The sequence below is a fragment of the Pteropus alecto genome, unplaced genomic scaffold (assembly GCF_000325575.1).
Source record: "Pteropus alecto unplaced genomic scaffold, ASM32557v1 scaffold37, whole genome shotgun sequence".
Classification (NCBI taxonomy): Eukaryota; Metazoa; Chordata; class Mammalia; order Chiroptera; family Pteropodidae; genus Pteropus; species Pteropus alecto.
The window spans coordinates 365,776-387,257 of NW_006440605.1; the positions used below are offsets into that span (position 1 = coordinate 365,776).

General features: G+C 53.4%; 3 protein-coding genes across 3 annotated transcripts; 2 read left to right on the forward strand and 1 right to left on the reverse strand.

Moving 5' to 3' along the window:
• Positions 1–2,697: 2,697 nt before the first annotated feature.
• Positions 2,698–13,517, forward strand: KANK3 (KN motif and ankyrin repeat domains 3). Its single transcript, XM_015593461.2, has 12 exons — positions 2,698–2,758; positions 5,309–5,442; positions 5,750–5,822; positions 6,620–7,879; positions 7,959–8,058; positions 8,248–8,463; positions 8,582–8,666; positions 9,355–9,571; positions 11,895–12,034; positions 12,146–12,346; positions 12,428–12,526; positions 13,262–13,517. Exons 3-12 carry the CDS (start codon positions 5,789–5,791, stop codon positions 13,337–13,339), a joined length of 2,430 nt encoding a protein of 809 aa, XP_015448947.1. The 5' UTR covers positions 2,698–2,758; positions 5,309–5,442; positions 5,750–5,788; the 3' UTR covers positions 13,340–13,517.
• Positions 13,518–13,661: 144 nt separating this feature from the next.
• On the reverse strand, positions 13,662–14,858 carry RPS28 (ribosomal protein S28). Its single transcript, XM_006917215.3, has 4 exons — positions 14,746–14,858; positions 14,602–14,649; positions 13,961–14,094; positions 13,662–13,741 (listed from the first exon to the last, which is right to left on the reverse strand). Exons 1-3 carry the CDS (start codon positions 14,782–14,784, stop codon positions 13,972–13,974), a joined length of 210 nt encoding a protein of 69 aa, XP_006917277.1. The 5' UTR covers positions 14,785–14,858; the 3' UTR covers positions 13,662–13,741; positions 13,961–13,971.
• A 2-nt stretch (positions 14,859–14,860) lies between these two features.
• NDUFA7 (NADH:ubiquinone oxidoreductase subunit A7) lies at positions 14,861–20,738 on the forward strand. Its single transcript, XM_006917216.3, has 4 exons — positions 14,861–15,001; positions 15,400–15,449; positions 17,653–17,802; positions 20,512–20,738. The coding sequence occupies exons 1-4, from the start codon at positions 14,885–14,887 to the stop codon at positions 20,600–20,602; spliced, it is 408 nt and encodes a 135-aa protein (XP_006917278.2). The 5' UTR covers positions 14,861–14,884; the 3' UTR covers positions 20,603–20,738.
• The last annotated feature ends 744 nt before the right edge of the window (positions 20,739–21,482 follow it).

A 21,482-nucleotide genomic window follows, 5' to 3' on the forward strand; every position in this document is an offset into this window, starting at 1 on the left:
TCATAATACTATTATACATTATATTATTTCATTATGATATATATGATATATGTCATAGTCATGTGATGTAATATAATATATACATTCCCCCAATTAGCTCTGTTCACTGAAAAAGTCTAGATACAATGACCAACCCTACAGCAAACGAGCATTCCTAGCACACTAACTAGTATATTTCCCACCGAAAAAAAACCACCAGAGTTTCTGCTAGATGCCAAGCCTGGGATAGAATATGTCCAAGATGAGCCTGGAACATATGAGAGAGCAAGAAAACTGTCAGAGACTACCAGAGTCACTTCAAAAAGTTTCAACCTGCAGAGACTCCCACTGGCCAGGTGAGTCCATCGATGAGGATAAGTACAAGGGGTTGGAGCACGACGTATTTCAATCCATAAGCTCACGATGACTTAAAAAACAATAAAAGCCTAATTTATCACCTTCAGAGGATGGTGGGAAATTTATTTGTTATTTTGAAAACTGGTATATAAAGTGAAAGAAGCAAGCACTTGTCTTGCCTTTCCCACAGCAATTTCCTCTGGGTAACACACAGGAAGTAAGGGGAAGCATCTGGCAAAGGAAGAATTCTAATAAACGGGTAGGAATGCTGGAGGAAGGTCACTATTTTGCAAACATCAGTGGCTTGGCCTCATATAAAGAAGGACAGTTAAAGAATATGAGCCTCCTGGTGAAGGGCATAACACTACTCACAGTGGTGCCAAAGGAATCAAACCTGAGTCTGACCCCCGTTCTAGAACAAACTGCTAATTTGCAGGCCGTACGGAGGACAGAGCAACATACTGAACTGCGACATGAGTGTGGAATCAGCGACACCCCGACCATGGGAAACACTTTAGGACAAACAGCCTGAGTTGTGCAACTGATTTATCATAAGGAAAGGAAAGGGATGAAAGGGGAACCTTGGAATTAACAGACACTTAAACGACATATCATTTTCTTTTTGAATGGGCAAGACTAAACTACAGTGTCTAGAGATTCATATTTGAGTGATAAGCTATTCAGAAACGTGAGGCAGTGATTATTACAAAAGCCACAACAGTGGTTACTTTGTGGAGTAACGAGGCAGTTTGTGACTGGGATGTGGTGCATGGAGGGGCTTCTGGGGTAGCTGGCAATATGTCGACCTGGGTAGGGGTTATAATTATGTTCACTTCCCAGCAGCATTTCTCGAACTCAGCAATATTGATTTTCAAGCCAAATAATCATTTGTTTGGGGGGCTGCCCTGTGCACTGTAGGATGGTTAGCAGCATCCCTGGCCCCCATACACTAGGTGCCAATAACAGCCCTCCCCCCACTCCATCACGACAATCAAAAATGTCTCCAGATATTGCCATATGTCTCCCAAGGGACAAAAATCACCGTGGTTGGGAACTTCCCTTCAATACTCCTTAAGCTTTACATTTATTTTATATGGTTTCTCGAGTCTGGCTCTGTGTGCCTGCATTTTATTTTACAATAAGAATAGTTTTAAAATTTCAATGGAGTTTTCATGAAGAAACTCGACAGAATTCTACATAAAGTTTATCTGCACGAAAAAAAGACAATTGAGTAGCCCAAAATTTTTGTAAAAAGAGGAGCATCAGATATTGAAATATATTCTAAAGCTACAGTAGTTAAAGCAGAGTGGCACTGGAACGAATAATAGAGAAAGGAATCTGGAATGCAATAACGTGCCTCCGCATGGGCTCCATTTGGTCAGATAAAATCTGAGCTGCTTCACATACTCTTTCCTGCCTGTGTCTCCAGGTCCTCCCACCAACAAACTGACCTTTTCAAAGTCTCCCATATATGGAAGTTCCTACTTCTTTTGCACGTCTAGTTTCTCCTATTTGGAGCACTCTTCCTTAAGTGTCGCCCTGCAGCCTGCCTCCCCAGACCCTTCAGGTCAGGGATTTGGCCCTCCTTTCTCCTCTCACAGACTCCAACTTCCACCTGTCAACCCCCTACGATAAACTTTGGCTTGAAAATACGTCTCTGTCTCTGAGATTCGAGGTCCAGGATGGCAGGAATTGTGTCCCTTCAGGGACCTACACAGTGCCACGTACACAGTCGGTGCTCAATAAGTGCTAAAACGATCAGGGGGGAAAAACAGTCTATACAGTCACTTTAGATCATAATATATTCCAAACGGGTTCAAATGTTAAATGTAATTTTAAATCATTCTTTCAACGAACATTTACTGAGCACTGACTGTGTGCCTGGGGCACTGGATAAAGCAGTTACCAAAATCAATCAACTCCCTGTCTTAGTGGCGCTGAAACCAGTAGGAGAAACATGTGCAGGGAAGACAGTTCAGGAAGGTGGAACAGCACGTGCGAAGACCCTGCGGTGGGAAGATCCAGGGTCCTGTTACTTCACCCAGACACTGAGACATGAGCACGCAAAGGATCTTCCAAACACGCAAATGCCCCCAGTGACTCTCCCGCTCAGAGTCTTCTCACGGCTCTCTACTGTCCCGTGGATCATTTCCAAGGTCCTTAGCTCTGCGCTGGGCGCACTTGGCAGCTGCGCTCTGAGCTCCGCCCCACCGGATCTCGGGGACTGTCACTCAAGGCCCCGCCCCCAGATACGCCTCACTCACCGCTCCGGCTCTCTCCGCCTCACCATTGGACAGTTCGGAGAGTGTCGGGCGCTGGTTGGATGGGGTGACCGTCAATTAGGTTTAAGGCCTTGATAACCCGTCCCCAAGCTTCGAGGGGGCGGGCTCGGGTGCGGGCGCGACAGGGGCTTCGGCTTCAGGTAAAGCGCCAGCTTGGGGGCACAGATACGGGTCCTGGGGTGATCAGGGGACGCCCCGGGAAAGGCGATGAATTTCCAGCCCCTCTTGCGGGCTCAGAGCGCTGCGACGGGGCGGGCACGGTGTCCTCTGTCTGGGTTCCCTCCCACACCGGGCGCCTCAGGTGGGCAGCGAGCAGAATGGGGGACTCTGGATTCGTGAGATCGCCCTTTTCCCGCCCCTAGAAGCCAAGCGGGGGCCTTGTTCTGCCCCTGGCGCCCCAATTGCCTCCGGGACCCTTTCCCTGCTTTCCTCCGGGACAGCTTGGGGACCCGGGGCGAGCCTTTCGCGCTGGATTTGGGTGTGGTGTGCGTGTAGGGGGGAGGTGATACGGAAACAGTGTTGGGGGGGAGGGACGGACGACCTCAGGGCCGGCAGACAATGGGCAGCGGATGGAACCGCCCGGCGGCTTTTCCTGTAGGAAACTGCTCTGTCTCCGCGAGGCCGTCCTGGGGCGGGGGGAGGGTGCAGTGAGGGGGTGACCTGATCTGAGTACCTTCCCCTCCAACCATCGTCGGGCCTCCACTCCCACCTCAGGGGTCTGAGAACTCCACTCCATGGCCCCAAGCCAGAAAATGCCCCCCTCCCCTGGACCGTGATGCTCATTGCCCGCCCCGTCTGCCACCCCTCCGATTTTGTGCTCACAGCTCCTAGTCCTGAAATAGTCCCTGGGGCGGGAGTGGGGGAGTATGGAGTCAGCTCTGACGGCCTAATGAGGGGGCCCCAGGCAGAGGATCCGGATCTAGCGGTGACAGCCCGGGCAGGGAGCGGAGGAGAGAGAAGGGCAACTGCATGCCCTCACTCTGGTGAGGCTGCAGCCCCTGGAGCCACCAGGGGGATGAGCCTGCTCCCCCTATCTGCAGGCTGGGAAGGTTGGGGAGGGGAGCGCTGTTTCTGGAAGGCCATCAAGTGGAGTGGCAAATGCAGAAACACTGGTAAAACTGTCTGGATTAAAATCCTGCCTTTGACTATAATGTGACCTTGGCCAGGTTACTTATCTGTCTGTGTCTCCATCTCTCCATCTGTATAATGGGAGAAAGGAGAATGATAGTAAGAAAACCTATCTCAGAGAGTTTAGCTAGAATTTTTTTAAAAAATTAATTTGCTTAGAATAGAAGCTGGTCCATACAAAATAGAAAAAAAAAATTGTTTTTATTATTATTTACCATTCTTGGAGCATCTACCTATTTCTCAGCCCAGCCTCTGAGTCCAGCTGCTACAGCTGGTTTAGGTCTTAGGGATGGCCCACAGCTGTTCTTTGAGTCCCTAGTGCCTCAGATTTGGGTGTTGCTAGGTCACTTGGGGAGGGGGCTGACTCCGGGTCACACAGTGAGCTGTGTGTGAGGCAGGCCAGGATCCCTAAAGCCCCACTCTGGCTTTTTCTATGACCCAACTCTTCTCTGGCAGCTTCCTAAAAACAAGTCCTGAGAGGTACTGGCTGTCCTCTGTGATGACTGGCTGTCCTGCTGGCCCGCCCTTTGCAGCTGGTGTGAGGGGACAGGAAACAGCTGCTTTGGGACTGAAAGGGGCCCTGCCTGGCCTTGGGGTGGGGGAAGTCAAAGATCCAGGCTGGACAAAGGAGATGAGTGGGAGGGTCCCTCCAGCAGTGGAGCAGGGTGAATCAGGTGGACAGATGGGTGCCCAATAGCTGGTTGGTGTCAGGCATGCAGGTGGTCATCAGGAGTGCGAGAGGCTGGAACGGGTGACCAGGAAGCACAGATCTGGTTAGCACAGATGAGCAGCGGGTCAGGGAGAGTACAAATTGGGTCTGGCATGTATCTGCCAGTGGAAGGCTAGGCAGGCAAGAGGTTCCCAGAAAATGCAAGCAAGATATAATTGCGCATATGAATTTTTACCAAGGTCACTTGTGAGACCCTTGCTCAGACCAGAGCCCAGTCTGAGTGTTTCCCATAGGCAACTGATTTACTTTGTGTCTTAGTTTCCTCATTTGGAAAATGCGAATAATAATATATACCTTGCATGATTGTACAGAGTTACATTTATTCAGGCAGAGTATACAGTAGGCCCTTCTCTGAAGGTTTTTCATGTGGGCTCTTCAAAGCTCCATCTTTCTCACCCTATGCTTTCTGAATCAAAGTTCTGGAGCCAATATTTGTCCTTGTTAAATATCACGTTATAAGATGTGGCACAATTTTGTCCTTGTTAAATATCACATTATAAGATGTGGCCCAGTTTCTTAGAACCTCCATCATGTCACTTGAAGAGTTACTCTCCCTCCAGCCCCAGGCATAGCTGCAGCTCTGACAACCTGGGGGCTTGTGGTTCCATTACAAGCCAAGAGCAGAGCCCTGTGGCACTCCACTAGAGACATTCCAGAGAGACAGGTATCCATTGATTTGTATCCCTGGTGCATCTGACCCACAACTCTTTCCTACAAGGATCTCACAAGTGACCTTGGTAAATTCATATGTGCAATTATATCTTGTTTGCATTTGTCTGAGGAAACAAATCAAGTGATCCTGTTTATTTTGTTGTTGTTTTTTAATCTGCAGAATCTGACCAGATGAGTTCTTAATGAGCCCATGAAAGGCTTCCAACTCTGGCCTTCCTCTTCTGAAGGTTCACATTCCACTTCTTTGAGCATTAATTTCTGATTTTCCCCAGGGATTGACAGAAAACTCAGCAGGTCTGGAATGACACCCATCCCCACCCCCACCCCTGTTCTCAGCTATTCTGTTCTCTTGATCACTTTCCTCTCTTCTTTTTGTGCCCTTCTTGCCTCCTGTTGCCCAGAAGGCTAAGGTCTGGCACCTAGGGGTCCCCACATTCATTCATTCAAAAGTTTCAAGTCCTGTTGAGGGAGGAGGGAGGAGAGGGCAGTGTGGGGGTGGGTTATTGGAGAGGAACTCTTAGGTCTGTTTACTCAGAATCCAGGCTGACCCCAGAGGCACAGCCAGAGGAACAGGGCCTGACTCCCCCCTCACCCACTTTAGGGGCCTTTTTCAGGGTGTCTGGTGGCTACTCCAGGAAACATGGCCAAGTTTGCCCTGAATCAGAAGTTGCCTGGTGAGTGTACAAAATGGGATACATGTGTGTGCATAGATCCAGACTTCATGCAGTTCCTTCCTTTGCATAGTGGCCAGAGAGCCCTTTCTATGTGTCCATTAGGTAATATCTTGGCCCTGATTAAAACCCTCCTGTGCCGCCCTATCACATGTGGAATATAATCCAACTCCTCATGGTGGCTCAGGAGGCCCCCCCCACCTCCCGTCTGGACCCAGCCTACCTCTCCTACTCCTCTTCCCTCTCCCTTCCATCACTCTGCTCTGGATACCCTCACCTCCACCCCTCTGTTACTCCAGCCCACTGATGCTCTCTCCGCCCCAGGGACTTTGCATGGGCTATTTTCTTTTAGCAACCTTATGTCCCCAGCTGATTCCTCATCATTCAGGGCTCAACTTATAAGTTCCCTCCTCAGGAAACCTGCCCTGACAACCAGAGCCAAAGTTTTCCACTTATTCTCTATTTCATCTTATTGCCCAAAGTACCATTTGTAATGATCGTGTTTATCTGTTTCCTACAAGAGGACAGGGATGTTTGTCTGTCTTGTTCGCTGCTGTGTCCCCAGCGCCTAGAAAAGTGCTTGGCACATAGTAGACACTCAGTAAACGTGTTTGTGTGACTATTTGGGTGCAGATAGGCATTTGAACCTCTGATGTGCGTGTGCGAAACGACAGGTGTGCAAGCTTTGGTGCTGGTGGAGCCCGGAAGGCGTGTCGTGGTGGAGTGGGGGATGCGCTATTTATCCAGTCGTTCCGGCATCCCCCGGCCTGACACCCCTCATGTCCCTATCATGCCTGCAGACCTGGGCGACCCTGGCCCGATTGGAGGCGCCCGCAGCCCGAGCTCACCCTACACGGTGGAGACGCCTTATGGCTTCCACTTGGACCTGGACTTCCTCAAGTACGTGGAGGAGCTGGAGCGCGGTCCCGTCGCCCGCCGCGCCCCAGGTCCCCCACCAGCGCGCCGCTCCCGCACTCCCGGGGCTGGCCTCGCGGGCGCGCGCAGCCCAGGGGCTTGGACATCCAGCGAGTCCCTGGCTAGTGATGACGGGGGAGCGTCGGGCGCACTCTCCCCGGGCGTGCCCACGGGGTTCCTGCTGCTGCCGCCTCTATCACCGCGCGCGCCGGTGCGCAATCCGCGAGTTGAGAACACGCTCCTGGAGACCAGCCGGCGGCTGGAGTTGGCGCAGGCGCACGAGCGCGCGCTCAGCCCGCGCGTGTCCGGCCGCAGCAGCCCAGCCCCAGGCTCCGCCCCCAACCCCGCCCCTACCTCGCCCGGCCCAGTGCAACTGCAGCTGGTGCGCGAGCAAATGGCCACGGCGCTGCGGCGCTTGCGCGAGCTCGAGGACCAGGCGCGCGCGCTGCCTGAGCTGCAGGAGCAGGTGCGCGCGCTGCGCGCCGAGAAGGCAAGGCTGCTGGCTAGGCGCCCGCACCCGGAACCCGACGGGGAAATCGAGGCGCGCCCGGACAAGCTCGCTCAGCTGCGGCGGCTCACCGAGCGCTTGGCTACCTCTGAGCGCGGCGTTCGTGCCAGGGCCTGCCCTCAGCCCGATGGCCCGGACGAAGAGGCTCCGATGCGCAGCGAGGGCGCACTCCAGGTCGACAGGGCGGTGGGGACCCCCGACGGGGCGCCCCAGATGCGGGAGGCGGGAACCCAGTCCGTGCGGGGGACCCAAGAGGCGGGAGCCCAGGCAGTGCAGGAGACCCAGGAGGCCAGCGTGGAGGCGGCCCCCGAGACTCTTGAGGCGGACACATGGGTTACCGAGGCGCTGCTGGGGCTGCCGGTGGCCGCCGAGCGCGAGCTGGAGCTACTGCGTACCAGCCTGGAGCATCAGCGCGGGGTGAGCGAGCTCCTCAGAGGTCGGCTGCGCGAGCTGGAGGAGGCCCGCGAGGCTGCAGAGGAGGAGGCAGCTGCCCGGCTTCAGCCGTGCGAAGCTGCCACCCAGACCCTGTGGTGTTGTGCTGAGAAGGCCACGCAGACGGAGCCCCCCGAGGAGGCTCCTTCCCTGACGCAGAACCCTCCCGGGGCCACGGATGGGAACAGAGCCGTGGCGCCCGTGGGTGAGTCCCGACCCCTCGCGGAGACCTAGCTCGCTGGCCTCGGGACTCGAACTCAGCGCCCTCATCTGATCTCCAGCAGGCATCCTCAAGTCCATCATGAAGAGGAGAGACAATACACCTGGCGCCCAGCCCAGCCCCGGACCAAAAAGCCTACAGTTTGTTGGGGTCCTCAATGGAGAGTGAGCACTTTCCCTTTCCCCAAGGCAGCATCTGCGGGAACATGGACTAGGGGCTGAGAACTAGCTCTGCCTCTCGCTCGCAGCGCGGTCTTGGCAAGCCTGTTTCCTTATCAGGGAAATGGGGATAGCCACTTGCCCCCCCAGAGGACTTCATAACGAGCCCACATACGCCTCCCACCCTGCCGCCAGGTATGAGAGCTCATCCAGCGAGGACGGCAGCGACGGCGACAGCGAAGACGGCGACAGCGAAGACGACGTTGCCGAGCCCCGGAGGAGGAGCAGCAGCTCGGGCTCCGGGGACGACAGCGGCGGGGGATCCGACTCTGGCACCCCCAGCCCTCACAGCGGCGAGAATGCCCGGGACCCGGAGCCGGAGGCAGAGCCTCAGCCGGGTGCGCAGAGGAGGTGAGCGGCGCCGGAGACACGGAGTGGGGACGGTTGTTCTCTTTCCAGCCCCGAGCCCTCACGCCCACCCCCACGCCCACCCCCACCCCTTCTGAGCCTCTCCTGGCATCCTCATTAGGTGCGAGCTGAGTCCGCGATTGAGGGAGGCGTGTGCAACGCTGTACCGGCAGCTGAGTCAGCCGCATGGAGCCTCCCGCGACGGCGTGAGTGCGAGAACGGACCTTCACAGATGCAGCCCTGGGCCCGCCAGGGACCCCCCCCCCCGCCCCCCCCCACCCCTTCTGAGCCTCTCCTGGCATCCTCATTAGGTGCGAGCTGAGTCCGCGATTGAGGGAGGCGTGTGCAACGCTGTACCGGCAGCTGAGTCAGCCGCATGGAGCCTCCCGCGACGGCGTGAGTGCGAGAACGGACCTTCACAGATGCAGCCCTGGGCCCGCCAGGGACCTCCCCTGACTCTTTAAGGGAAGCGCGTTGGGTTGCCTAGAGTTGGAGTCCTGAGTTCTGTCCCCTCGAGCCCGGGACCTCTACCAATCTCACGCCCTCCAAAGGGACAGAGCTGATTTTTCCCTGGTTCTCCCAAAGGATCCCGCTGCAAGCAGACCCAAGCCCCAGGCCCTCTCCCGGACTCCCCAAAGACAAGCGCCCACCGCCTTCCTCCACTCCAGATCTCCCACAGGCTTTTCCCCAGAAGGGGAAGATCGTTGTCCCCCGCGATCCCGGGACCCACAATGACTGTACTCCCGCCTCCAAAGGGGTGCGGCCCCATGGGTCCCCACGGCCCCCCTCAGACAAACAGTGACGATACTTCCCTGCCTGGATTCACACCCACGCCCCACACCCTCCCTGCCGCCGGGCCCAGACCATCGCTGACGCTTTCCCCCATCTCGGCAGGGCGCGGCGCGCCTAGTGGCTCAGGAGTGGTTTCGAGTGTCAAGCCAGCGGCGCTCGCGGGCGGAGCCCGTAGCCGGGGTCCTGAGCGCGGTGGCGCGCCTGGGACCCGAGCTGCTGGCACACGTGGTGAACCTGGCGGATGGCAACGGGAACACAGCCCTGCACTACAGCGTGTCCCATGGGAACCTGGCCATCTCGAGCTTGCTGCTGGATACGGGTCAGCATGGAGGAAGGGTGGGCAAGGCACCAGGCAGTGGGGGGTGGGGGGAGCAGGGAAAGAAGGGCCTGGGCAGGTCCCAGCTGGCAGAACCTGGAGAAGCATGCAGAGAAGGGTTTGCCAGGCAGATGGCACCACCGCCGCTTTGTTGGGGGTTTCAGGATCCACCGTGGATGGGTTGACTTCTCTGAGCTCTGCCCTGACTGGACTCTTTGCTGCCAGAGAGAATTTCAGATTTTTGGATCATGTCGACCTAAATTCAAGGAAATTATTTAATCTCACCAGCTTTAGCTTCCTCCCTGGGCAGCTGTGATAACACTCATAAAACAGTGTCAGGCATGCAGTAGGCAGTCAGTCAGTGGTCACCATGCCACTGTCCCTCAATCTCCAACCCTGGTGCTCACCCGGTTCCTGAGCCTCAACGTCCAGCCACCTTCCTCTCCAGTCTTGAAGGAAGGTACTCACTGGTCAGGGCTGTGACTGCCTTCCCAGGCTGGGGTCCTGCTCAGTTTCACATTTTTCTCTCACTTGTTACTAGTTCATCCCCTGCCTCTGGAGCTGATAACAGCCCCAAGTGTTGATAAGCCCAGACATGTACTGAGAGCCTATCAGGTACCAGTGCAGTGCTGGGGTGGGGGTGGGCCACCCACATAGAGCTGCTTTCCCCATGGGACTCACAGTAGAGGGGACAGTAGACAAACCAACTGCTCACTAAGAACCCATCTGGGTTCCCTCCTTCAGATCTAGTAACCTCTAGGGCTTGCCCTTGGAGGCCTCTCAATCTAACTGCAACTGAGATGGGCCCCCTGTCCCCTCCTCCAAACACACCGATCTGTCCATTCCCTGCAGGTCTTGGTGACCAGAGGAAGGGCACAGCTACTCAGGGCTGGTCAGGTAGCTGGGGCTTGAGAGGAGGGAATGATGCATGAATTCGAAAGATATTTCCTGGACATCTGCCTTAAAGAGGATTGGGGCTGTGGCAGGTGGCAAGACAGGCATGGCCATCATTTGCAAGAGGCCTAAGGCTTCTGGGACCCCTTTATTCCCTGTATTTGAACTCCCATTCAGCTCCAACTCCCCAGACCTTGCCCTGCACCTTCTGGTTCTCACATAGTTCATCATCAGTATCCCCTGTGCCAGGGGTCCCCAACTCCCGGGCTGTGGACCAGTACTGGTCTGTGGCTTGTTAGGAACTGGGATGCACAGCAGGTGAGCGGCGGACATCATCAGGCACCAGATTCTTGTAAGAGCATCAGTCCCTGGTGCCAAAAAGGTTTGAGACCGCTGCCCTATGCCCCTACCTGCTTACTGTCATTGCCGACTTGACATGACCACCCCCAGGACCAAGCCCTCAATGACCCTTCACGTAGGGGCTGTTTCTTTTCCTATCCCTCTAACCTCCTTGCTTCAGTTCCCTGAGCTGCTCCTCTCTTCACCTTGACTACATCAGCCTTACTTTTAAGGTCACCCAAAGACCCTGATGTTACCAGTACATACGCTCCCTCCATAACCTCACTCCTCAGCACCCCTCTTCACAACTCTCACCTTGCAACGTATCTCCTGTTCCCCAATTCCAGTAATCCTCAGACCTTTTGGGTCCGTTATCCATCACCCCCACCCTATCTCCTTGGACACTAGGCATATGGGATTACGGTCTATCACGATGACCTCATCTTAACATGATTACATTTGCAAAGACCCTATTTCCAAATAAGGTCACGTCCACAGTGCTGGGCCTTAGGACTTCACATCTTTTTGGGGTACAATTCAATCTTTAATAACAGGCTTGGAAAGGGAGAGGATTCCAGGGAAAGAAACAGGAATTAGCTATCAGAGAGCCTCAGAGGCCATGGTGGACAACAGCCTGTACCCCAGGAGCAATGTGAGACTGGGCCAACTTTCTTGGGATCTGCTTCTGGCTGCTGCATGGAAATTGGAGGGGATTCAGACCAAGGTGGATCAGTTGACACATTTCTCTGGGGGAGCAATAATGGTAGCTTGGGAGATAGACCAATACCTGGCACCTAACACATGCCAGGTATTGCTCTAGTTACTAGGGGGATACTATAGCGAACAAAACCAAGTCCCAAAACCAGTCTGAAGTAGGGAGGCGAGGGAAGGCTTCACCGAGATTTGAGAACCTTAAAGTGAGGGAGAAGCCAAACAGCTTTTGGGGGAAAACTTGTAGGCAAAGGGCACCGTGAATTCATGACCCATGGCGACCACCCCATTACACAGATAAACCTGACACTGGGAAAGAGGTGAGCGAACCAGGTTGGGCTAGGAAACGTGGCTCCTCTCAATCGACTGATCTCTTTCCCAGGGGTCTGCAAGGTTGACCGACAGAATAGAGCAGGCTACTCAGCCCTCATGTTGGCTGCGCTTACCTCCGTGGGTTGCGAGGACATGAGTGTGGTCGACAGACTCTTCCGCATGGGTGATGTCAATGCCAAGGCCAGCCAGGTGCGTGGACACCCTCCCTAAGTCCAAGTGTCACTTCAAGAGCCAACCCCGTCTGACTTCCCTTCCCCCAGAGCCCACTGCAACCCCGTCCCCTTATTTCCTACTCCCCAGACGGGGCAGACAGCTCTCATGCTGGCCATCAGCCATGGCCGACAGGACATGGTAGCAGCCCTGCTAGAATGTGGGGCAGATGTCAACGCACAAGATGCAGATGGGGCCACAGCACTGATGTGTGCCAGTGAGTATGGGCGCCTGGACACTGTCCGGTTGCTGCTGGCCCAGCCAGGCTGTGACCCTGCTCTCCTGGATAATGTGAGTCAATGGGACTAGGGGAGGGTGTGGCAGGGTACTCGGGCCTTGGTTCAGGGACCTAACTGTCCCTATTATCCTCAGGAGGGCACAAGCGCCTTGGCCATGGCCCTGGAAGCCGAGCAGGATGAGGTGGCTGCTCTGCTGCATGCCCACCTGAGCTCAGCCCAGCCTGGTCCCCTGGTGAGTGCAGCCCTAAGCAGCCAAGCTTTCCAGCAGCACACCTGGGGAGGCTACCAATTATGTCCTAGGAAGGCCTCCTTGCTCCCAGGGGAGCAACAGGGAGGGGAAACCCGGGTCTAAATCTCCGAGACACAACTCCATTTTACAGGTCATGAGCCTGAGCCCTGCAAAAGGAAAGTGACCTATGATCAGAGAACTGTTAGACTTTGTCAGTGAACTCCTGTTACTGCCTCCGGAGAGACTCACGGCAAAGGAATTAGGGACCCTCTAGAGTTAGGCTCAGTGGGGGAAGAAGATGCAGGATCCCTGCAAGGCACAGAGCCTCAGAACTGGAAACTGGATGAGTTTACCAGCAGCAGATAGGGAGGGGAACACTCAGTGTGTCCCCAAGGGGGGAATTACACTCAAAAGGCAACTGCCAGGCTGTTCTCAGCAGCTGCAGTTAAACTCAATCAGCCTACCCATTCTGCTCTCTCCTGTAGAGATGTGGGAAAAGAAGATGTGGAGGTCAAGTACCTCTTCCAGGTCAAAGGGGGCAAAGGCAGAATTCAAACCAGGCAGCCTGGTTCCACTTTATGGGTGGGGTTCCTCCTCAGACATGACCACAATGGAGAGGACCAAGACCTCCACTAGGTTAAGCATACCTGAGTCTGAGAGGGCTGAAACCCACAGCATCCTACCCACAAGAACCTGTGGGATATCGCCCCTCCCCCACCCTCCTCTTTCTATCACTAGTCATCCCCTGAACCTGCCACAGCCATGCCTGGTGAAAGAGGAAGCAGTGACAATGAAGAGGACCCCCAGTCTCAGTGAGTGGCCTGGCACAACGGACTTTGATGGGGATGAAGAGATCTTTCCCTCCTCCACCTCAGCTTCTGGGGCACAGCAAAGGCCAGGGTCTGCTGTTCAGATGCTAGCCTTGGCCCAACCTTCTTCCCTAATAAAACATTCCTAGCTAAATTTGTGTCATTTTAGGGGCACATACAAACATATGGTTCCCTCCCCTCAAACAGAAAATGCCTCGTTGAGGAAGAACCTCGCCTCAGATTTTCAGAATGCAAAGGCTCAGTGACCACCTGGGTGCCCTCACTGTAAGGTTTTATAAGCCCAGCGACAATCCAAACAAGAACTCAAATTTACCTACAATATAAATGCTTTATTAACAGTCGAAGGTCATTCCCATGAGCCAAGTGGTCCACCCAGACATCCAGGACCCTGGAAACACACAAGCATGAGATGCTGACAAGCCTTCCAGGAACTGTCAAACTTCCCACCCCCATCTTGCCAGTTTCAGCAGACACTTTGTACATCCCCACCCCCACCAAACCCCTCACCCGTGGACTTGGCAAAACCTCTATACCACCAATCAAGAGTCTAACGGGCAGTGGCTCTCAGTCCGCTCCCCACCGCGCCCCACTCCAGTACTGCACTCACCAGACACAAAGTCAGCGCAGCCTCCGAGCCTCTCGCTCTGACTCCAATAGGGTGAGGACATCACCCTCGCGCACAGGGCCTTTCACGTTGCGGATGATGGAGCGGCTTGTGTCGTCCATGAATTCCACGCGCACCTATGGGACACACAGGGTGGGGGGTGCGGGGAGAGACGGAAAGGAATGTGAGACCGCCACAGATAAACACTGCGGGGTGGACAGCAGACCTGGATTCGAAGGGCGTGTAGGGGCCGGCCCAGAAATACCTAAAAAGAGGACTGACGATGGCTGGCAGGCAGGGCTGGGCAAGGAGAAAAGCCGAAAAGGGCAGAGACGGAGTGAACAAAGCTCTGGAGCACCAGAAGCAGCCACCAAGGGAGACAACTATAGCTCTGGGCACGTTGGGATCGGGAGCACACTCGGCAAGATGTGGAGCCAGGGTGGTCGTTGAGACGCGCTCAGCCAAAAGCAAGAGGTTCGTTGGAGCTCAGACCCGGCGGAAGGCAGGGCGTTGGTGAGGGTTCGCGCCCTCCAGGAGTCTTGGGATAAAAGGGACGTCAGTTCTCAGACGCCCAACTGGCAGGGCCTGGGACATGGAAGGGGGAAGGCATGGTTCAGACGAGACGTCTGTATCCACCAGCTCACCTGCGTGCACTGTCCCTGGGAGCCGGTCCTGCCCAGCACCTTGGTGACCTGAGAGAAAGAAGCTGGGGTCAGACCTGGCCCATCCTGTCCCCTTACCCCTTCCTTCCTCACTCCGGCCCTCAAAACCAGCCTCCCCCACCTCACCCTGGCTAGCTTGATAGGTTGCACACGGCTGGTATCCATAATGGCGGTAAGGCAGCGGTCCCGCGGAGAGGAATCACGTGCTCCGGGGAGAACCTTTATACAACGACCTAGCCACGCCCTGCCCCGCTCTCGCGAGACCATGCGCGCACTTCCCAGTAGCTACCGGGGTAGCGACGTCGCCGGCGCCCTTCATCGCGGTCAGAACATGGCGTCTGCTACTCGCCTAATCCAGAAGCTACGGAACTGGACCTCCGGGGTGCGCGAGCGGAAAGGGCAGCACTGGGGATTTGCGGGCTTCTTGCGCCCAGAACCCGCCCCTCCACTCCTTCCTTCACCCTGAGCCTGAAAGCATTAATGCCGAGATCGCCCTGGGCCGGAACCCCTCGCTCATCCTCAACTCCTCCTGACCCCTTCAGCTCGGGACACACCCCCAGCCCTTGGCCGGAGACGCACTCAGACCTGGCGTCTCTCTAGTCCCGGACCTTATTAGCCTTGGATCTGGTGTCTCCGGCCCCTGACCTCTCTCTTCATAGGGCACGTATCCTTGCCCCTAGCTGTCCATCTCCCGCTTTCTCTTTATTTGTTCATCCCCGGGCTGAACCTCCCCTCTCCTGGGGCAACCTGCTGGCTGACCTTCTTCCTCTCTTCCTACAGCAAAATTTGCAGGCGAAGCTCCAGCTGCGTTACCAGGAGGTCTCCAAGCGGTGAGCAGGCCCCGCTCGCTGCCCAAACCCTCGCCCTGTTCTCTCCTTCCTCCACCAAAAACAAAACTCTTGTTCCTTTAGACCCCTGAAGTCCTGGGCCAAAGTCTTGCCTTCAGCCCCCTGGCAGGCTGTGGAGGCAGAAGTTTGCCTTTAATCTTCCTGGACTCTGGTGACTGCTTCTCATGAAACATCCAGATTGGATGTGAATTCTGAGTGGGAATTCTCATTATGATTTGCAGTCCTTGGTGTAGCCTTGCCAGTTAGTGTTATCATCCCCAAGCTACAGGTGAAAAAAATTTGAGGTGTGGAGAGACTAAATCGTTTGCTTAATCATTTGCTCAGAAGATAGAAAATGACAGCTGGGACTTGAACCCAGAAGTGTCTTTATTTTAAACTCATTTATGTTCAAAAAAATTACTTGATATTTACAAGCCCCTGCCATGTCCTCAGCCTTGGGGATACCAGTGAGAAAAAGAACAGTTCTCGTCCTCATTCCTTCCTATCCTAGGGAGAGCGAAACAGAGAGAAATAAACAGAGAAATAAAAAACGTTCTGGAATGCTCTGAAGACAAAATGAATGAAAGTAAGCTGGAGAGTTGCTACCTCGGGTCAGGAAAAGTCTATTTTTCAGGGATTGACATTTGAGTTATTTGAATGATGAGAAGGAGCCAAAGGATAATTACTGAAAAAACATCTGGGCAGAGGGAACGGTAAGCACCAAGGCTGTGAGGTCCAACAGTGTCAGAAGTAGAGAGGAGGCCAGTGTGGCTGAAACACATGGAGGAAAGGGGGATGGCAGTTATACAAAATCAGGGACAGGCAAAGGCAAGGCAGCCATGGAGGGTTAGCAGGGAAAGAAGAAAAATAGCATTAAAATAACCAATTGATGTGAGTGCCTGCATGTGAGTGCCTAATATCAAGAGTTTTAAATTGCTTTTCCATCCAGGGTAGTTGGGCAGATTGAGGAAATGGTTTTGTAAAATTTTCAGCTTTAGAATAATGGTGCCCACTGGTGTGATTCATTTCGGCCTTTCCGTTTAGCACTTTCTACCTTTTATAAGCTAGGTTGCAGAAAGCTATGGCCATGCCTACAGAGGTCATCTCTGCACTTCAGGGGTTAAGCACATTCTAACTTCCAGACAGGGTATTACCTTGAATATCAAGTTTTAAAAATTTGTTTTTACCTGTATTTCTCTTAAGATACACACACACACACGCACACACACACACACACACACACACATACACACATACATATACACATGTACACATACATATGTATACAATGGCTATCATGTGCTTTAAGAAAAACTTAAATCCTGGCAAAATGATGATTAGACAAAAAGGTTATTTAAAAACGTGTTTTTTAAACCACAGAATGGTTTATCAGGAATGAAAATGTTATCTTTTAGTGATTTTTTCCTCATCTTTTCTGTCCTCCCTCTCTGCTGTTTTCTAGGGAAGCTCCTCTTTTGTTTTGAGGTTGGGGTTTCTTTTTCAAGCTTCCAGCTTCTTTGTAAATTCACCCCAGGATTTAGCTCAATTCGGGACTGAGCTCTGTTCACCCCTCTCTCTGGCTGCAGCTATAATGAGGTGGCAGGAAATGCAGAGGCCTCGGAGGCTTGGGGAACAGCGTGCTCTTTGAGTAATAAGCCTTGATCCCAGAAGGTTCTCCAGGGAGTTCCTGAGATAACAGGAAACCCAAGAATTCTGTAGTCTGGGCTTTAGGCAGGAAGCCCCTCAGAATGAGCTACGTTTGGAGCTTGTTGCCCAGACGTTTACTAACTTAACTACTGGATACGTGGTGGGCAGAGCCTCACACCCCGGCTTCTTCATTTCCTGAGCATCTGCAGGTGAGGCCAGCTGCCAAGCTCTGGGCCATGGTAGGGTGGGAACAGGCCTAGGTGTCCAGTCTGCGCCTGCTGCTTTTTTAGGCGGTTTCACAAAAGGTTGTCTGTCCATACACACCACATTGGTGGAAGGTGAGGGATCTGCAGTGGGACAGACCCAGGCCTCACCTTTCCACACTTGATATCCAAAGCCTGGGCTGCCACCTGCTTCTAGGCCCTGGACCTTTTTGGGCATGTCCCTCCATGACAGTGTACCAAAGAATACTTCTGGTCTGCAGCCTGTCCCAGTGACTAAGGCCAGGCAGTGAGAGCACTTATGGTTTTTCTTCAATGCTGAGGTTTTTTCTCTTCAGAACTCAGCCTCCTCCCAGGCTCCCGGTGGGCCCCAGCCACAAGCTCTCCAACAATTACTACTGCACTCGTGACGGCCGCCGGGAATCCATGCCACCTTCGATCGTCATGTCTTCACAGAAGGCACTGGTGTCAGGCAAGCCAGCAGGAAGGTAAGGATCCCACACACCCCTCTGCAGCCAGCCCTTTCTCTTGCTTGTGCTTTTTAAGGACCCATTATCAAGTGTCAGCTGTGTCAGCTGTGCTGCTAGCAGCTTTTCATCTGCAAGCTCATAACCCAGCGCAGTGTAGGAGTTAGGGCCTCAGCCAGGGCTTGGTTTCCTGCAAGGCAGACAAAGCTCTAGGATCCCTAAAAGGGTCCTGGGAGAAGCCCAAGTATTGTTGTATTGTAATTTTGTAATCTTTTTTAAAATATTGAGGTAAAATTGACATATGACATATAACATTGGTTCCTGATGTACAACATAATGATTTGATACTTGTATATATTGTGAAATGATCACCGTATATATTGCGAAACAGCACCGTAAGTGCTGTTAACGTTGATCACCTTACATAGTTAATTTTTTTGTGTGTGTGATGAGAGCTTTTAATGTCTACTCTTTTGGCAACTTTCAAACCAGCTATACAGTATTGTTAACTGTAATCACCATGCTGTACATTGCATTTCCAGGACTTATTTATCTTATAAATAGAAGTTTGTACCTTTTGACCCCTTTTCCCTACCCATCACCTTCCACCCCTGGCAACCACCAATTTGTTCTTTGTATTGATGAGAAATTTTTTTTTTGTAGTCTTTATATAAATGAGAACATACAGTCCTTATCTTTCTATGACTTATTTCGTTTCGCAAAATGCCCTCAAGGTCCATCCATGTCACAAATGCAAGATTTCATTCTTTTTTATGGATGAATAACATTGGATGTGTGTGCACACGCACACACACACACACAGAATTTCTTCATATTTTAAAAAGAGAACTGTATAAGCCTCACGCCTCTCAAAACTTGGTTTGTTCCCTAGCTTCAGGTGCTTTCTCTTAAATAGGGGTAAAAACTTTTAAAGAGTAGTCCATTTAGGCTGCTATGACAGAATACTATAGTCTGGGTGGCTTATAAACAATAGAAACTTAAAGTTTTGGAGGCTGGAAGTCCAAGATCAAGGTGCTGATCGATTACGTGTCTGGTGAGGGCACTCTTCTTGGTTCATACATGGCATCTTGCTGTGTCCTCACATGGTGGAAGGGGCAAGGGATCTCTAGGGTCTCTTGTAACAGCACTTACCCCATTCACAGGGATTCCTCCCTTATGACTTAAGCATCTCCCAAAGGCCCCACCTAATAACATCACATTGGGGGTTAGGATTTCAACATGAATTTGTTAGGGGGCGGGGACACAGACATTCAGTGTATAGCAAAATTGTTATGAGGGTTTATCCTCAATATTTGTGAGGTCTTAGAATGGTGTCAGTGCCATGTGCATCTCCTAATAATGCTATGAGTTAGGCAGTGATGGCCCCTGTTGCAAGAGAAGAAATCAAGGCACAGAGAGGCCAAGTAACCTGCCTGGGTCACTCAAACAGCAGGTGGCAGAAGCAGGATGTCAAACTATATTCTGCATCGGTATCTGGGCTCTACAGCTGATTCATCATGTGGTCTGGGGCCAGTCCTTCAGCCTCAGTTTCTTCATTTGTAAAATGGGGACAGTGGGCTTACAGCGTGATGAGATCTGTAAGGTGATAAGGCTAGCCAGGGTCTGTTGTGAACTTAGAACTCAGTGAATGGTCTGTGTCGTAGTCCTTATTGCCTTCAGATTCACCAGAATCTAGCACCAGACTGGGGCAAAAGCTCTGCTCTCCCACACCATCTGTCCCGGATGTCTGCATTTCCTAGGGAGGCTGCCTTCTGCCTCTTCTACCTCTTTACACTCTTGGGAGAGTGGGAGGCCCTCGAACCTGTGGCCTCCTCCTCAGTGAGAGCCTGCCCACCCGCCTCTCTTTCTTTTATAGTGTGTGCAAGCCTCTCTAAGCCTAGGCCCCAGGGGCTCAGGTGTGTGTGGGGGTGGCACTTACCTTGGATATGCTGGCAATGACTCTTTGGGGTTTACCTGGGGCCAACCCTGGGCCAAAGGGTGTATTTTCAGTTGCACATTGACTCTGCCGCATCAGACTGAGGCCAGGGCCTGGTCTTAGTGCTGTGCCCACTTGCAGTTCCTGCTGTGTAGCAGGTGCTCAGCACCTGTGAGAAGAGCAGTGGGCATATATCACCTGATTGCTTGGCCCTTTTGCCAGTATCTCGTTTGGGGGCTTGGAGTGGGGTGCTTGTCTACCCTAGGGCTGGGATGCTAGAAGAGGAGCCCAGCTATTTATAGCCAGTTCTGGGCCAAGAAGCCAGGGCGGGCAGGCTGACCTCAGGGTAGAAAGGGGGCTGGCCAGCCCCCAGCAAGAATAGGCTGACCCTTGGGGGGACCCCGTTGGAGGGGTTTAGATATTCTAAAACAGTGGTCTCCAACGTCTTTGGCATCAGGGACCAGTGCTCCTATGAGACTCTAATGCCTGATGATCTGAGGTGGAGCCGAGGCGGTGATGCTAGTGCTGGGGAGCAGCTGCAAATACAGGAGAAGCTTCGCTTACTTGCCGCTTATCTCCCGTGCGGCCGGGTTCCTAACAGGCCATGGACCGGTACCAGTCCGCGGCCTAAGGGTTGGGGACCCCATTCTAAAACACTCTGCGCTCTGGCCTCCAGCTCCAGATCTAGTCTGAACAGGTGTGTTTGTGCCAGGGCAGGTGCGGTCCCTCTCAGGTCCCTCCACACTGCTCTTTGGAAACCTGGCCCTAACCCTAGTATTTCATTCCTCTTCCAGCTCAGCTGTGGAAGCCACTGAGAAGAAAGCAGTGACACCGGCTCCTCCCATACAGAGGTGGGAGCTGTCCCAGGACCAGCCTTACCTGTGACACTGTGCTCTGGGCCACCTGGCTGTGCCCTCAGGGCCACCTGAGTGTTGCCCCTCCTTGTCTTTCCTACTGGGAGAATATGAGCTAATTTATGACAAATATATCGTGAGCTCTGGTATCACTTCATTTTTACTTTTAAAATGACACATGGCTTATTTGGATTTCGGGGTGAAGTTGGGATCAAATCTCTTAATTCTGTCAGCAGTCCAGAAGGAGGGGAGGGATAGTGGTCCTTGGGCTCTAGGGTGACATGGCACAATCAGATGACATGTTGAAGGGGGCCCAGAGAGGTCCCCGTCCCTTCCCTAAGGACCTGGTTCTATCTGTGAGAGTGGTGGGCTGGGCATCAGGGCCTCTGCAGGCTTGGGGGCACTGACTATGAAGGACAACGGGGCCAAACACACACTGCTCACTTCCCTCTTGAGAGCTCCCTCAGCCACTGCTCATGTGGTCATTGGCCAGCACCCTCCCACTGCAGCACCTGCCTGACCTTGACCACCCTGCAGCTCAGCAGAAGACAGCAGGGTGGCTCATGGGTAAAGCTCACCCAGGGCAGGTGAGAAAAGGCGTCCCTGAGCCAGAAACCTTTCTGCTTGGGCCTGGGGTTGCGCCTGGGGTTGCGAGGCAGAGCCAGCCCAGGAAAGGACGGAGGAATGAAAAGGAGAGTGAAAGCTGAAAGGGAAGTGGCCTCAGTCTGGCTGCAGGAGCAGTGGGGAGCCATGCAGCGACCTCAAGTGGGGAGTGTTGTGGCTGTCCCATAGAAGAACTCTAGCCCTTCAGTAGCTTAAGATCAGCTGTGTGCCAGGAGAGTGGAAGCAGAGAGCCAGACAGGAAAGGGTCACAGTCGCAGGCAGGAGGTATAAGTGTCGCAGAGTGGGCA

Coding starts and splice junctions, on each gene's coding strand:
- KANK3 (XM_015593461.2), top strand. CDS start 5,789: ATGGCCAAGTTTGCCCTGAATCAGAAGTTGCCTG. Junction 12,035..12,145: donor TCAATGCCAAGGCCAGCCAG/GTGCGTGGACAC, acceptor CCTACTCCCCAG/ACGGGGCAGACAGCTCTCAT. Junction 12,527..13,261: donor CAGCCCAGCCTGGTCCCCTG/GTGAGTGCAGCC, acceptor TTCTATCACTAG/TCATCCCCTGAACCTGCCAC.
- RPS28 (XM_006917215.3), bottom strand. CDS start 14,784: ATGGATACCAGCCGTGTGCAACCTATCAAGCTAGCCAGG. Junction 14,650..14,745: donor AACCTATCAAGCTAGCCAGG/GTGAGGTGGGGG, acceptor TCTTTCTCTCAG/GTCACCAAGGTGCTGGGCAG. Junction 14,095..14,601: donor CCCAGGGACAGTGCACGCAG/GTGAGCTGGTGG, acceptor TGTGTCCCATAG/GTGCGCGTGGAATTCATGGA.
- NDUFA7 (XM_006917216.3), top strand. CDS start 14,885: ATGCGCGCACTTCCCAGTAGCTACCGGGGTAGCGACGTCGCCGGCGCC. Junction 15,450..17,652: donor TACCAGGAGGTCTCCAAGCG/GTGAGCAGGCCC, acceptor TTTTCTCTTCAG/AACTCAGCCTCCTCCCAGGC. Junction 17,803..20,511: donor TCAGGCAAGCCAGCAGGAAG/GTAAGGATCCCA, acceptor TTCCTCTTCCAG/CTCAGCTGTGGAAGCCACTG.